The sequence below is a fragment of the Loxodonta africana genome, chromosome 2 (genome assembly GCF_030014295.1).
Source record: "Loxodonta africana isolate mLoxAfr1 chromosome 2, mLoxAfr1.hap2, whole genome shotgun sequence".
Lineage (NCBI taxonomy): Eukaryota > Metazoa > Chordata > Mammalia > Proboscidea > Elephantidae > Loxodonta > Loxodonta africana.
In genome coordinates, this window is record NC_087343.1 from 185,949,032 (window position 1) to 185,966,345 (window position 17,314).

The 17,314-nt window shown below is 44.1% G+C and overlaps 1 protein-coding gene across 2 annotated transcripts in view; it reads left to right on the forward strand.

The window, feature by feature from the left end:
* WWC1 (WW and C2 domain containing 1) overlaps positions 1 to 17,314 on the forward strand; it is an 81,618-nt gene that overhangs the window by 4,194 nt on the left and 60,110 nt on the right. For both annotated transcript variants that reach the window (XM_003404646.3, XM_003404645.3), the window contains exons 2-6: positions 3,864 to 3,940; positions 5,501 to 5,580; positions 13,485 to 13,614; positions 15,330 to 15,476; positions 16,744 to 16,817. In XM_003404646.3, the coding sequence (XP_003404694.2) occupies positions 3,864 to 3,940; positions 5,501 to 5,580; positions 13,485 to 13,614; positions 15,330 to 15,476; positions 16,744 to 16,817 (508 nt within the window). The remainder of the gene's footprint in view (positions 1 to 3,863; positions 3,941 to 5,500; positions 5,581 to 13,484; positions 13,615 to 15,329; positions 15,477 to 16,743; positions 16,818 to 17,314) is intronic.

A 17,314-nucleotide genomic window follows, 5' to 3' on the forward strand; every position in this document is an offset into this window, starting at 1 on the left:
ATTTGTGATAAGTCTGTAGAAACTAAGCAAACACAAAAATGACAATTATTAACCTTAGAAGAAAAAAAGCATGCTGGAATGGAAAAGTAATCAAAGTCGACTGCATAACTTCGCTGCAAATAGTGTTTACAGAGTCAAAATAATGCAAACATTGAATATTACTTCCACCGAAATTATGCAATATCTCTTAGAAGGATGGAGAGACGAGAGGATGCAGTGTGTGGTGTAGGGGCTGGGGAAAGAAGGGCAGCTGAATTCTCATCCTCCATAAAGGGATGTGAATAAATAATGCCTACAACTGAAAAAAATCAAGCAGCAGCAAAAAACACGTATTTTTAGAGACCTGCAGATAGACACCCAACAAAATGGTTGAACAAGTTGGAAGTGGTTCCTCTTTTGGGGTATAAGATGTAGGGGCAAGTGCTGGGGAATGCTGTTTTTTATAGCAAACCTTATACTGTGTTGGAGCCCTGGTGGTGCTGTGGTTAAGAACTCGGCTGCTAACCAAAAGGTCAGCAGTTCGACTCCACCAGCTGTTCCTTGGAAACCTTATGGGGCAGTTCTACTCTGTCCTACAGGGACCTTGAGTCAGAATTGACTCGATGGCAAGGGGTTTTTATACTATGTTGGACTATTCAACTGTATTCACATATAAAGCTAATAAAAACAAAAATTAAACACTATAAAAAAGTGGGATAAAGCAGTCTTTAACATCCTATCCAGATATAAAATTCTTTTGGTAGGATGGGCTTGAGGGAGGGTGGTGTCAGCAGAAGGGATGGGCTGTGGGCTGATCACCTCAGGGTTCAACTATGTTGTTGGATTGAATTGTGTCCCCCCAGAACCATGTTTAAGTCTTAATCCCTGTGCCTATGAATGTGACCTTGTTTGGGAATAGAGTTTTTTGTTTTTTTTTTTTTTAATCAGTTAAGTTAAACACGGCCATACTGATTAGAGTGAGTCCTGATCTAATCCCTTCTGAGTGGTGTCTTATAAAACGGGAGAACAGACGTGTGAACACAGTCATACACAGGGGAAGACAGCACGTGAAGATCCATTTACAAGCAAAAGAACGCCACAGATTGCTGGCAGCCACCAGAAACTAGAAGAGAGGCCTACAGAAGGAACTGACATAGTCAATATCCTGATTTGGATGTCTAGCCTCCAGAAACTATAAGACAATAAATTTCTGTTGTTTAAAGCCAACCACTTTGTGGTATTTTGTTACAGCAGCCCTAGGAAACTAAGACAAACTGAAACAAACAGCACTCATACAGCCCAACATTTAGTCACTCACAGTCATGTGCCACAGTATATATCTGACCTGTCATTACATTTGTTTCTTTCATTTATTTTCCACCTCTCTTTCCCACATTCCTGGCATCCTGAACAAATTGCCCTTTCCTGAAAAGAACAAATAACCCGTGCCTTTTGCACTTGCTGGTGACTCAGCCTAGAATGTCATTCATCTGGCGAACTCCTACTTATCCATGAATGCCCAATTCAAATGTTCCCTCCTCCAGAACACTTTCTGTGGCTCTCTGTACTTACATGCGCATTGATCAGCCCACGTTAAATTATCTGTTTTCTTGTTCAGCTCTCCTGCCACACACAAGCATATTAATCTCTAAACTGGAAGGCAAGGACAGGGTTTTATATATCTTTGTATCCACAACACTTGGCACTTGTTCCTGACAGGTAATGGTAGCTGACACTTACTGAGAGGTTACTGTGTGTGATTGCAATCATTGTCATTTACACAGTCCAATAACCCTGTGAGGTAGCTGTTATCATCCCCATTTCACAGATGAGAAAAATGGCTCTCAGAAAGGTTAAAGAACATACTACTAAAGTCAGTAGCTAGTGTATTAGTTACCTAGGGCTGCAGTAACAAATTACCACAAAGTGATACACAACAGAAATTTATTCTCTCACAGTACTGGGTACTAGAAGTCTGAACTCAGGGTGTTGGCAGGGCTTTTTACTTTTTGCCTTCATTTTTGTAAGTCTTAAGGTCCTTTTCTCAGGACATCAATTAGCAAATTTTAAAAATAAATGCAATAAGGCTACAACCATATGTAGAACTGTGGATAAACATTGGAAGGCAACCTGGGGAAGTGATAATTGTGCTCGGGTTATAGGATTATGGGTAATTTTTTTCCTTTTCAAATGTACATTAATACTGTAAAACAGAATAAATCTTGTTTAGTATTTTCTTCTGGTTATAAAAAGACATGTTCATGTTAGCAAATGTGGAAAGGATAGAAAAATACAAAGGGGAACATTAATATCATTCATATCTAGCTTTCTAGATACCAGTGCTACCACTTTGATATACTTCTTTACAGTCGTTTTTAAATGCTTATGTGTGCATATAAAATCTATCTTTTCTAATTTAAATTATTCTTTACAATTTTTGTAAACCATTTTTTCTTTACAATTTTCATAAACATGATGAGTGAGTGAAATAAGTCAGTCACAAAAGGACCAATATTGTATGACCTCACTTATATAAAAAGACAAGAACAGCGATGCATAGAGACCAAAGTTTATTAGTGGTTTGAGGGGGGGAGGTCTAGGGAGGGAGAGAGGGAAAGGAAGTGGCAGAATTATTGCTTATGAAGTATGAAGTACTGAGTTTTGGTTTATGGTGATAGAAAAATCACATTGATTAAGGGTAGGGTTGTACCCCTGATTAATAATACATTTGCCTTCAATAAGTTGTACACCAGTAAAAAGCTGAATTGGTGAAAGCTGTGTGATAGGTATATTTACAACAATGACAAAAACAGAGTAGACTGAGGATGCTTATGTACAGCGAAACGCCTCATGGGATTTGGTTCCTTGGTTTGGAGGTTAGGGTCATGGCTTCATGGGACATCTCAGAATTGGCCTACTAACGTATTTAGTGCTTCTGTTCTACATCCTAGTTGGTTGTATAGTGCCTGGGGTCTTAAAAGTTTGCAAGAGGCATCCAAGGCATAACAATTGGTCTGTATTCACCTGAAGCAGCAGAGGAAGAAGGAGAGGCAGGAACAGGAGAAGGGAATGGATGTGTGGATAATTGCCTCCATGAACAACTGCCTCCTTTGTCATGAGACCAGAAGAGCTGGAGGGTGCCTGGCTACCATTACTGAAGATTTTGATCAAAGATTCTAGAGAAGAATCCTGATCAAAAGGGAGAAAATGCAGAACAGAATTTCAAATTCTCACGGAATTCAGGTTTTCTGGAGCCAGGGAGGCTGAATGAACCCCTGAAATTATTGCCTAAGATAATCTTTAAACCTTAAACCAAAAATATCCCCTGAAGTCGTCTTAAAAGTGAACAATAGTTTAACTTAACTAGTAACGAGTATTTGCCTTGAGCATTTTTCTTTTTTAAGATCTATCTATATGGGATCAAACTGTCAACAGTAACTCAAAAGATTAGATAGGAACCGCAGAGGCAGTGAGTTTATGTTAATGGGGGAGAACAGCTCAGAAAAGGAGGGCGAGAATGGTTGTACAACTTGAAGAATGTAATCAGTGCCACTGAATTGTACATGTAGGAACTTGGTGTACATTTTTGCTGTGTATATTCTCAACAGCAATAAAAAATAAATTATTAAAAAAGAAAACGTTTGGGACATTTTCCTCTGTCATCAAATATCCTTCCGCGCCATCATTTTAAATCACATGCCTTGCGTAGTCTCCATGTTTTTCATCTACCGCATTTATTTTACAAATCCCCCTTGGTTGGACATTTTGGTTGTTCACAATTAGTCAGTACTTTGTGAGTTTACATAGATAGCCAAATAAGCCATCTTTGCCAAAATGTGTTTCTTCTACTCAAATATCTTTTTTTTTTTTCTTTCTCATTACAGTGGTTTCTGGTTCGTCATCCAGTTCTAAATATGACCCTGAGATCCTGAAAGCTGAAATTGCCACTGCAAAATCCCGGGTATGGCCTCTTCACCTGTGCCATTAATGGGTTCAGTGAGGTAGCCTCAGGCCACTAACCCTTCTGGAACGTCACGATAGGTGCTTCAGCCGGTCATGGCATCCAGTGCTGGTAACAAGACCCTAAATATTAACAATTATCAGGGACACATTACCAAATAAGCAAGGCACACACTCATGTGAAGTTATACACTACAGATTAGCAAGCAAACACAAGTAGGCCAGCGCGTACCTTGCTTACTGGTTAATCCGCCCCTGACAATAGTAACAGCAGTAGTAGAAGCAGTAGTAATAGTAACAGCAGCTACCATTTCATAAGCAATCACCATATACCGTGCTAAATGCGTCATGTGTATTATCTCATGTCTTTGCAATAACCCCATGAAGTAGCTATCATTATCTGCATTTTAAAGATGAGGAAACAGGCTTAGAGAAGCTAAATAATTTGCTCAAGGACACAAGGACACAAGGGACTGAAGCCTAACTCCAACGTTCTTAACATAGTGTGCTGTCTTTCTCAAATATAGTATGCTGTCTTTCTAGCTATTGCTTATTCTACATTATCGTATTTAATCCCCCTGATTACCTTGAGGGATAGACATTAGTCCCATTTTACTTATATGTAAACTAAAGCACAATAGTAAAGCCACTTGCTCAAGGTACAATCAGTATTTTGAATGCTGGTTTAATTAAACTCCAAGTAAGAGCCATAAACTCAGATGCCTGCAAAGAAAACATTATTATGGGGAGTGGCTTGGGTGTGAGGCAGTAGGGAGTAGGGGGGACTGTGTAACCTAGCGAGATGTGCCCTGTCTAAATGGGTAGCTGAATTCAGCTCTAATCTCTTGTGCTCATGCTGGAATGTAGCCCCAGTATTGCCAGACTTTCAGATTTTTTCTTTTTGAGAGGAACTGTACATGTGGGCTCATTACATGAAATCTCTCAATATTTAATTATTAGCAAACTATTAATTTAAAACAAATAACATGATACAGGCCAAATAAATCATTCTTGCAGACTGGATCTGGCTCCTGGGCCATCTTTGGGAAAACTTCTTCCTAGCCCTCGTCTTGCCTTTAAAGTTACCATATTGCTTCTCACCTGTAGGCAAAGCACTCCCATACCCATTATCTGCTTTAAGCAATACACGACCCTAGGGATGCAGTCATCCTTAATCAGTCAGAACAGGAAAGGAGGGCTCAGAGAAGCAAGATAGCTTGAGAGAGGTCACACAGCTAGGAAATGGGAAGGCCAAGCTCTATCCCAGGTTAGTCAGCTCCCTTCCACTTCCTGTTTCCCTGGAGTGATGACTGGCTGCGAGGACCTGCAGGAAAGTTGAGCTGGGTTGCTGACTGAATGGGAAGCTGTAGAGAGAGGCCAAGGCCATCATTGGTGAGGGCTGGGGTGTTGTGACCAGTGTGGTCCAAAGTATTATCCCTGTATTATCCAGGGGGCGTGGGGGACTCTGGGTTTGTGGCTTACCTGCTCCTTTGGGAGAAGGCAGCCTGCAGCTCGACTTTGGCATTAGATCCAGCCCCGTGTGTGATCTTCTTCCATCTAGGTCAACAAGCTGAAGAGAGAGATGGTTCACCTTCAGCAGGAGCTACAGTTCAAGGAGCGTGGTTTTCAGACCCTGCAGAAGTAAGTCTGTTTGCCCGGTGGAGCAGCCCATGTTCCCCTCCTACCCTCTCTGTCCTTTGCTTCTCTGTCTCCCGCTCCTTCAACCCCCTTCCTCCTTCCTCCCCTCTGGAAACGTGGTTCTCTAATTGTTCAATTCCAGTTCTTTTCCACTGACATTTACTGAAGACATAGTCATCCAAGGTTGGGGTTTGAAAAGAGAAAAGAGGAGGATCATTTCCAACCATGGAGTTCTCACCTCCTCTGAACTTCTCAAGCCCTTAGGGTCTGTTCTACCCGGTTGAGTTTTTCTTTCCATTCATAGACAAATACAGTTGAGCATTTCTGTGTACCTGTCTCCTTAAGTAGATCCAGTGGAGTCTCATACATACAAAAAAAAAAAACAAAAACCCTTTTTTCCCATGGCCCATAAAAATGAACAACTACTTCATCTAGTGCTCCCCTGAAGGAACACAATGATCTATTGCACGAACAAGTAAATTACTGGATAAGAATGCACAATGCCGTATACATTGTACTTTGTGGGTGACTTATGGAGTTTCCAGGATAACGTTAATCAAATGTAATTTTCACTTTCAGAAGCTGACTTGCAGGCAAGTAAGATACAGTCCTACTCTTTCCTGAGAACCGAAGTATTCATTGTCATTGTTGTGATAATACCAGCTAGGATTTGTTGAGCGGGTTTCTGAGCCAGTGTTTCTACATGGGTATTCTCATTTGGTCTTCAAAGGAACTCTATGAGGAAAGTTCTTTTTTTTTAACTGTGGTAAAAATATATGTAACAAAACATTTGCCATTTTAACCTCTTTTACGTGTACAATCCAGTGATGTTAATTACATTCACCATGTTGTGCCACGATCACCACTATTTCCAAATTATTCCATCACCCTTCACAAAAACTCAGCGCTCTTTCAGCAGTAACTTCCCCCTCCCACGCCCACCCACGCTTGGTAACCTCTAATAAGTTTTTCTCATACAATATTTGTCCTTTTGTGACTGACTTATTTTACTCAGCGTAATGTTTTTAACGTTCATCCACGTTATACCATGTATCGGGACTTCATTTCTTTTTATGGCTCAGTGGTTAAGAGCTCAGCTGCTAACCAAAAGGTTGGCACTTCGAATCCATCAGCCATTCCTTTGAAACTTTATGGGGGTAGTTCTACTCTGTCCTGTAGGGTCACTGTGAGTCGGAATTGACTTGATGGCAATGGGTTTGGGACATTTTTTTATGTGTGTCTATCACTTTTTTTATCCATTCCTCTACTGATGGACAGTTGGGGTGTTTCTGCCTTCTGGCTCTTGTGGATAGTACTGCAATGAACATTGATGTACTTGTGTCCAGTAGCGTAGTTGCTTTCAAGTCTTTTGGGTATTGTCTTAGTTTCTTAGTGCTGCTAATAAAATACCACAAGGGGGTGACTTTAATGAACAGAAATTTACTTTTTCAGCTGGCACATTGGAAGTCCAAATTGAGGCCACCAGAACTAGGGGAAGGATTTATGTCTCTGCTAGCTCTGGGAGAAGGTCCTTGTATCTTTTCAGCTTCCGTTCCTCAGTTCTTGGTGATCTTTATGTGGTGTGGCATCTCTCTTCCCCATCTGTGCCTAATCTGCTCTTTTTATATCTCAAAAGCATTGGCTTAAGACACACCCTACACTGATATGGCCTCACTGACATAACAAAGAAAGCCCTATTCCAAAATGGGATTACATCCACAGGTATAGGGTTTACAACACATGTTTTGGGGGGACACAATTCAATCCATAACAGGTATCTATATCTAGGAGTGGAATTACTGGGTCATATGGTAATTAAGTCGGAATCGACTGGATGGCAGTGGGTTTTTTGGGTTTTTTTTTTTATGGTAATTCTGTTTACCTTCTTAAGAAATGTTTTTAACTACCCTGGTGGCGTAGTAGTTAAGAGCGTGCCTGCTAACCAGGTGATCAGTAGTTCCAATCCATCAGGAGCTCCTTGGAAACTCTATGGGGCAGTTCTACTCTGTCCTATAGGGTCTCTATGAGTCGGAATTGACTTGACAGCAATGGGTTTGGTTTTTTTTTTTTTTTTAATTTATTTTATAGATAAAGAAACCGAGGCACATAGTAAGTGCTCTATAAATACTAGCTTGTTGTTATTAACCATGAGATATAGCTGAGACTTGTTCGGTGAGTCTGTGTTCAGTATTTCTGATGTGCTCTCATTGGATGACCATTACAAAGGTCACCTAGTAGGCATCTCAGAAGCTCCAGGGAGGACACCCACTGGATTTCTCTGTTCCAAGAGTATTTTTGCTTAGATTCTCAGGTTTCTATAGTCACTGGCTTTTTCTCTCCCTGACTGTACCTTTTCCACATCCCCTGAACTACAAATCCACTCCTCCACTCAGTGGCCACAGCCCTAAGTCTTTGGATATCTATCACCAGCCTCTATAAATTGAGGGAACAATGGCCATCTGTCGAGGAGACAATTGGGTCTTATTCACGTCATCCCACATGCCCCATTGCCTGGGGTAGGTACCATGAATCCAACACAACACACAGCATAAGAAATTATGGCTTTATATCTTTATATTATAAATTGTGTGTAATAATTTTTTGTATTACAAATTATGGCTTTATATATGTTTATATATATATATATATCTCCACTACCTGTCTGTCAGTTTGTTGTACTGTGGTGGCTGCCAACGTTGCTGTGATTCTGAAAGCTATACCACTGATTGATATTTCAAATAACAGCAGGGTCACCCAACACGTTTCAGCAGTGTCCAGACTAAGACAGACTAGAAAGAAAGGCCTAGCGATCTACTTCTGAAAATTAGCCAGTGAAAACCCTATGGATCACAACAGAATATTGCTGATATAATGCTGGAAGATGAGCTCCCTAGGTTGGAGAACAGTTAAAATACACAGTGGCCACAACAATGGACCTGAACATACCAACAATAATGAAGATGAATAGCATCTAACAACAACGTTACATATGTGTGTGTATGTATAATGATTCTAAACTCCCTAAGAGCAGGGACTATGTTTTATGCTTCTTAGCAATCTTCAGTAGCTCCAAGGACTACTCAGGGCAATAGTGTAAGCTTAGAAAATTCCTATTTCTGACCTGTAAAGCAATAGTCTGAGTCCTCCACTTCCTGCTAATGGAACAGCTTCTGAGCACATAGTTGAAGGGCAACTCACTGCCCACGTATGTTCCCTCCCTTTACCCGCCTCCTGAAACTCTCAAGAACTTCTGGTTAGAACACTTCCCATTATTCTCAGAGCCACCGCAAACCTGTTTTACCACTTTGTCACCCTGTAGTAGCATTGAAAATTCTTGTCCTTTGGTAAGCCGATGCTAAAATCCCAAAGACAAGCCTCCTTTTTTCTCCCTCTGCCCATGTTTGATATCAGGCCCAGATAAGACTCCATCGCAGCTCTGGCAGCCCACGCACCTTAGCCCTTAGCCGGAAGCCTGGCTGTGAGTTTAGGGTGGAAGAAGGTGTCTGCTTGAGTGCAAACCTGTGGCACAAAGAGTTAAGAATGTGGCTTCAAGAGGCAAGAGGGCCTAGGTTCAAATCCCAATTCTCTGGGACCATAAAAAGGTGATTACACCTCTGAGCTTCAGTTTTTTGATCTGAAAAATAAGTGTTTGTAAAGACTAAACTGGAAAATCCATGTCAAGTTGTAAAAATGGCATGGGGTCAGCATCTGACCTCCTCTAACTTCACAAGGGGGGAGGACAATCAAGAGCCAACAGCCCAAGGCTGATTCCTAAGAGGCCTATATGCCTCCTTTCTCGGCCATTTTACCAATTCTGACACCAATTATCCCTCCCACGACACTCTCTACTTCTCTGCTGGGTTTGATAATTCATTGCAATGGCCTCACAGATCATATTCACTATTATGGGGCTTATTAGGGAAGTAACAGTTCACAAGTCAGGCTCAGAAACACTCAAGGATACAGTTCTTCCATCAAACAGCCTCTTCCCAGCCGTGCTTGTAGGCATGCCTCTCCCTGGCCCTTAGTCTCTGCCCAGAGACACTCAGCTTTCTCGCTTCATGGGCCGGGGAGCCCACTGCACCATCTCCTGTGGGTCTCTCCCCCCGTCTCTCTTTTCTGGGTGGTGGTAGGCTCTTCTCTTTCCCGCCTCTGTGTGGCTCATTTCAAGCCCAGCAGGATGGCAAAAACTGACCAATCCCTTTGGTGGGCCACAATTACCCTATAACACAGTCCTGCCCAATCACTTGGATGGGAGTCACAAGACCATGGCTAGAAAGGCCACACAAAAGCGATCCATCGTACCACACAAGTGTGTGACAGTACCTGGCACATAATAAGAGATTTAGTAAGTGAAGGGTGGAGTGATGATGACCTCTAGCTAGTTGCTTGCTTGGACTTGGGAAGGGAACTCAAATGAACTATACATCCCCCCTGGGCTAGACACTGTGTTGGGTAAAGACTTACTTCAGTCCCCTCATTTCACCCTCTTTATCCCCTTATGAGAAGTTTATGTTCTGCCCCATTTTATAGATGAGGATACTGACAGGGTCAAAAAAACACCCAAGGCTACCCAGCTAGCACATGTCAGAGCTGGGATTGGAACCCAGAACTGGTGAATTTTGAAATTCATGCTCTAACGCCCGCTTCCTGGCATCATGCAGACAACACCCTTTCCCATTCCCAGAAAACATAAGGCAACTTTCCATCTCCCTTGGGATCCTTCCTTTTCAGGGTGTGAATCGGAAGTGACTCGACAGCAATGAGTTGGAAACCTTGGTGGCATAGTGGTTACGAGTTATGTATGGTGACCAAAAGGTTGGCAGTTCAAATCCACCAGGCACTCCTTGGAAACTCTACGGGGCAGCTCTACTCTGTCGTATAGGGTCGCTATGAGTCGGAATCAACTGGACAGCAACGAGATGATGATAATGATGAGTGGGGGATGATCTAGTCACTCCTACTTCTCTTTGCAGAACACTGAGAGGGGGTGGGGGGGGCTCATTCACTTATTCTATTCTTGGCCAGTAATCCTAGCTTTAAGAAGGGAAGAAAGGGAAAGGAAAGGAAGGAAGGAAGGGAGAAACATTAATGAGAATTGAAGGATAGCTCTTAGAAGAGACTGGAAAGAAAAATCAACACAAAAGTTTTAGGCCTTTGTCCTGTCAGCATTGTTGAGCCCTTGTAAATAGGAAAGAGTTGAGACTTGATGTCTTGTCACAGTGGGAGATGCAGTGCAGCATCTTTGTACATACCCCCTTACCCAGGTAAGAGCTGTTTGGACAAGACAAACAGGAGCTGCTGCTTTCAGAGCCTCTGCCCTGCTTCTCTGGCTGTCCTGTGGTGGCTGGGTGTGTGGATCTCCCAAGTTCTGAGAGAAAGGACAGCTGCGTGATTTGGAAATCCTGAAATACATGCATCTCCCCTCCTCCTCCCTACACACACACAAGTATTCTTTCCCTTAAAAAAAAAAAAAAAAAGATTCATTCACTGAACACATAATGGTGACCCTTTGTTTTCTCTCCCCGCTCCAGCCCAAGAGTGTTCCCTCTCCAAGCTGCTCTCTGGAGCCAAATTCCAGAGCCTGGTTGCTAAGGCCCCTGAGAGAAATCAGGTAGAGGCTGGTGGACAAGCCCGGGGCCCAGCAGACAAACTGCTTCTGTCCCATCCTGTTGGCAGAGGACAGCCGGGCACAGCCCCCAGCCCCTGGACATGATCAAGCAAATGGCATCTCCCCCTTCTCACCACTTGGGGCCAGGCCACCTTCTGTCCGGGACACTCGCTGTGGGGGAGCCTTGTTTCCACACAGCATCTTCGGCAAGACTCTGACAGGAAAAACTCTGATTAGACTAATTTCTCAGACTAAATCTGAGACCCGTCTCAGCTAACCTGGCAGGCGTGCCCAGGCCCACGTCCTCAAAGGGAATAGACAGACTATTTTTAGTGGGAAGACATAAGTGGGGCTTTGTTTTCTCTCCACAGAGGCTGAAATAACGGAAGGGGGAGGGCCATGTGGAGACCGTGCTCCCTCCATCTCTCCTCTGTTCAGAGGCATGGACAATGAGACCATGATGAAAATCCGTCCTCCTCCTCCCAGAGATTCCCCACTCAGGTTATTTTTAGCCCAGGACAATTGGGCCTGTAGCACAAAACCAGAAAGGAATGCCTGTGAGGGGTTTATCATCCTTAAATAATAGGTTTGTGGTGTTCCCTCAGACTGTAAAGCTTCCTTTCTTCACCACGGACTCAAACTTCAGGCCTAGCCTTTGGCAAAAATGTGAAGCAGTTAAAATTGATCTCTGCCCTCAGAACCTTTTCCACACCACGGCCCTCCCTTCTCAGGGGCTCAGGGTCCTCCCTTCCCCACTATCTCTGGGTTGGTCTGACCTTCAGAAAACTTCACCAAGACCCTTCACTCTTTTTTACCCTTTTTTCCCATCAAAATGAACCTGTATGTATTCTTCTGTTGTGGTTTGCTGCCTTTAAGTAGGCCCCTGAATCATGGTAACCCTATGCACAATGGAACAAAATGCTGCCTGTTCTAAGCCTTTCTTCTTAGCCTATTTTAGCCTGCAAGCTCCACCAAAACCTGTTCAGCATCGTATCATTGATAAATGGGCGGTGGCTGCGCGTGAGGTGCATTGGCTGGAAATCGAACCAGGTCTCCTGCATGGAGGCCAAGAACTCTACCACTGAACCACCAATGCCCCTGAACCTGTGTATAGAACCTGGATAAGCCGATAAACTCTCCAGTCTAGAATTATTTGAATCCCTTATGTTTGTGCCATCCTTCTGCACTGACCACACGATTTCCCATCCTTTATCCGTGGACATAGGCAGGGGAGATGACATGATCCCAGTTTTTTAGAGGGAGAAACTAAGGTGCCTGTGGTTGAGAGTCATGCCCAAGGTCTCACTATTAATAATTAGTAGGGGTGGGATTTTTTCCATCCTTTTAACTTTCTCTTCCTTGTGTCCATTAATTCAACAATACTTATTAAAGATAGTGGTTTGCAACCAGGGGTGGTTTTGCCCACCATGGGACATTTGTCAATGTGTGGAGACATTTTTGGTGTCATAATGAGGTGGAGGAAGGGTGTTGCTGGCATCAGGTAGGTAGAGGACAGGGATGCTGCTACGTACCCTGCAATGCACAGGACAGCCCCCCACCACCATGAAGAATGATCCAGCCCAAAATGTCAATAGTGCTGAAGCTGAGAAACCCACGGTTAAAGACTATTCTGTGTCAGATACAAAAATTACTCAGACTTAAACAACCCCGCCCCTGCCTGTTCCCAAGCTTGCCTGAGTCAAATCAGGGATAAACCTGTTGCCATCAAGTCGATTCCGACTCATAGTGACCCTATAGGACAGAGTAAAACTGCCCCATAGGGTTTCCAAGGCTGCAGTCTTTACAGGACAGACTGCCACATCTTTCTCCCGAAGAGCAGCTGGTGGATTCGAACCACTGAACGTTTGGTTAGCAGCCGAGTACTTGACCACTGTGCCACTGGGGCTCCTTAAATCAGAGAAACTACCAGAAAAACTGTTAATTTTCACACCAGGTAATGAGCGCAGTGTCTCAGCTATGTGCAATGCATCATAGGAACCCCCAGCCATACCGGGAAGACAGAGAGGTGACCAGGGAAGGCTTCCTATAAGAGCTAACATTGCAAAAACCCTGGACTTCAACAGCTGTGTTACTGCTGCAGCTATACACTATGGCGCATTCGCAATTTAACGGGGACCTTCTGTGCTTTTTTTCACAGGAGGGAGCTGGGTAGGGGGAGGGCGTGCAGGACAGAGAAAGGAATGGAATCAAAATGCTATGCTCTGTGCTTTGCCCCTGGGGAAACCCCATCCCTGGCCATGTCTTTGTGTGACCTTTCCCCTTACCTGTCTCTTAGAATCGATAAGAAAATGTCTGATGCTCAGGGCAGCTACAAACTGGATGAAGCTCAGGCTGTCTTGAAAGAAACAAAAGCCATCAAAAAGGCCATCACCTGTGGAGAAAAAGAAAAGCAAGATCTCATTAAGGTAAACACATTCCTGGTAAGGTGGGCCTGTCTCTACGGGCTTGATTTCCCCCATGTGCCAGGGCTTATATGGGCTATTTCGATGTGCTTCATAGGTTGCTGAGTTCTCATTGCTAGTCTCCTTGGGCTTTTGGTCTTGTTTTATAGAGGAGAAAATGGAGGCTCAGAAGCAGTAAGTAACTTGCCTAAGGTCACACAGCTGGTATTAATGGTGGAATTGGAACAGGAGCTATCTAACCTAGTCCAAAGGCTCTACCCTTGCCTCTAGCTCTAGTCAACTGACTTATTTTTCAAAGAACCAAAGGGATGAAGGTGGCTTCAACATCGCTAACCTTGACATGGAAATATAGCATCTTTATAAGCATTTAATAGCATGTACTGACTCTGTCCACCCCCTGTCTGTCAGTTTGTCATACTGTGGTAGCTTGCATGTTGCTGTGATACTGGAAGCCATGCCACCAATACCTCAAATACCAGCAGAGTCACCCATGGTGGACAGGTTTCAGCAGAGCTTCCAGACTAAGAAAGACTAGGAAGGAAAGTCTGGAGATCTACTTTTGAAAATTAGCCAGTGAATACTCAATGGATTACAACAGAATGTTGCCTGATCTAATGCTAGAAGATGAGCCCCGTAGATTGGAAGACACTCACAATACATGGCCACAACCAGGGACTTGAGAATACCAACGATCATGAAGATGGCACAGAACCAGGCAATGTTTCATTCTGTTGTATATGGGGCCTCCATGAGTTGGAGCCGACTCAACGCTGGTGGGAACTAAACAAATAATCGTAGGTATTATTTAATGTGCCAGGCAGGCAATGGGGCCAAGGACTTTGCATGCATCATGTCTCATATATCCCCAATATAAAGATAAAGATGTAAAACTCAGAGAGTGAGTGGTGGAGTCACAATTCAAACCCAAGAACATCTGACTTATAAGCCCATTCTCTTCACCCAGTACGTACCACCTTCCCACACAGGAACTGCCCTGACCTCTGAGATATTTTGTTATTGCTCCCACCTGCAGATGAGGAGCCTGACACTCAGAGGCTGTAATTGACTTCGTGAAGGGTGCTTTATGCTCCATGACACACTTTAGACAAGGCACTAGTGGACAGTGAGGCATGTCCCTATTACGATGTAGTGGTTAAGAGCAGGAGTCTTCAGTCAGATAGACCAGGTCTGAATCCCGACTCTGTCAGTTGCCAGCTTTTCCACGTAACAATTCCCTCGTCAATAAAATGGGGATAACCATAGGTTATTCTTTGCAGGCTTGTTGTCAGGATTCAGTAAGATAATATAAAGCTGACAGTTACTGAATATTGGCTGTACTAGCGCTTTACACTTGTCATCTCATTTAATCAATATCATAGCCTCTGAGGTAGGACCTATGATTATTCCCATTGTTCAGGAGAGACAGCTGAGGCACAGATCATATCATACAACAAGGAAGCAGCAGCGTAGGGGTTCCAACTCCAGCAGTATGGCTCCAGAACCAGTGTCCATACCAGTCTGTCCCATGTAAAGGGCCTGGCACAGTGCCTGGTGCATAGTGAGTTATCCCTTGCTGCTCGGTCTTTATCACAGGTGAAAATGAGTAGCATGAGTTTCTAAATCAGGAAAGGTGACAAGGAGAGCAAGTGGAGGGTGGCAGACCCAGAACCTCCCCCTCAAGACAGGTGCCTTGCTAACCCTGCCCTCCCCTTCTTCAGAGCCTCGCCATGCTGAAGGATGGCTTCCATACTGACAGAGGGTCCCACTCAGACCTGTGGTCCAGCAGCAGCTCCCTGGAGAGTTCTGGCTTCCCACTGCCGAAACAGTACCTGGACGTGAGCTCCCAGACAGACATCTCAGGAAATGTGAGTAGGCAACCGGTGCTCCTGGGAGCCTCCTTGGGGTAGCATCTGGGAGGCTGCTGTAATCCCATTAAACAGATGTCTGGGAAATGACTATCGATACCTCCTCTTTGCTCACCCAAGGAGCTGCCAGTGGCTGTCTGTGGGGCTGGCAGCTAACTCTGGGGCTCTGCTCCCTGCAGACCTCCTGGCCCCGCGATGATATGAGATAATGGTGCAGGGGAAGAGTCAGTACTGGCTCCATGGTCTCGAGTATTGCTGCCCAAGTCCTTGCATCCCTAGATGTTGCACAGAAAACATTTTTGAAGGTCAGCGTGTCTTTCTCTGGTTTCTTTCATACTACTGTGCAGCTCCATTCTGTTTTCTTTTCACCAGCTGGAAGGCAGAGGATATTTTCCTCCTGTAAGTCCCAAAACAATGCATGCAAGCTTTCAGACAGCTGCTTGACTCCAGTTCAAAAGCTCCATCTGGTAATAGTAATGAATAGCGAAAGCGCCGTCGAGCCGCCCGCAGCTCATGAACACATCAGCCAGAGCAGGGGTGATCCATGGCAATCTATAACTTTGGAAAGCTTTTGTTTCTGTAGAGCAGGCGACTTTGAACAAACCCTCCTCCCAGCCTCCATGGCTAAATCCTGTTCCTATCTGATTTCTGTAGCCGTGTTCCCAGTTGCAAAGAGAAGCTATGTCAGTGTGTGATCGGCTGAGCCTTGTAGCTTCTTGGTACTCTTGACAGACTAGCACAGTGAACTGGGCTGGTCCCTGCTCCCCTACTCTGCCTGCAGGGCTGGAGTGTTTGTGAAGAAGCTGTGTACCTCCTTCCAAGCTCCAAAACTTTCTCCCTACTCACCTAGTGTTTCATGACTAATTGCAGCCTCTCTGAGTTTCTGGTTGTCCCTCTCCCCAGTGTCCCCAGAATAGCTTTCTTGTTTATTGGCTGCCCTTGTTTCCTCCTCACCAACTGTCCCCTACACTTCTGTGATTTGAATTGGCTTCAAGCCATTTGGGGCGACAAGTTGATATTTTGGGCCCTTGGTTTCTCTCCTAGAAGCGAGAGATGTCTGAGTTTGAGATTCTTCCCATGACCTAAAGGAAAGAAAATATTTTGTTTAACTAGCTTCCCTGAGATCTCTACAACCAGCCCAGTAGTTGGGGGCTATTCTTAGCTGCTTCTCCCACACAAGCTGCCAAGTCTCTCGTGAGCTCTGGAAACCCAATTCAGCACCGGCCACAATAGCCATATAATTCCAGACTTTGTTCTTCTCCTCCAGTTCGGCACCAGCAGCAACAATCAGTTGGCAGAGAAGGTCAGATTGCGCCTTCGATATGAAGAGGCCAAGAGAAGGTAATTGGAGGCTGGGCATTGGGGGTGGGTGCATCCAATAATAATGACTGTTACTGTAGAGTGTTTGCCCTGTGCCTGGCTTTCCACACACCTCATCTTACTTAATCCTCACAAGGATTAGGAAAAATCGGTATTAGAACCCTCGTATTTTAAACCTCTCTGAAGCTCACAGAGGCCATGACTAGCCCAGGGACTCCTAGCTAAATAAGGGGTAGCACTGTGCTTTGAACTCAGATTTGTGTGCCCTCAAAGCCTAATTACCTTTCCACTTCCCTGCTCCTGTTTCTAGAATCATGGTTTTCCCAGCGATCCTGTAAACTGTTAATTGGTTTTTATTGTGGTAAATATATATATAACCAAACATTTGCTGTTTCAACGTTCGTCACATGTACAATTTAGTGTCATTAATTGTATTCACCATGTTGAGCAACTATCACCATTATTCGTTTCTAACTGAAGCTTGGTTTGAAGGGGCACAAGTTTTAGCAACAGGCTAA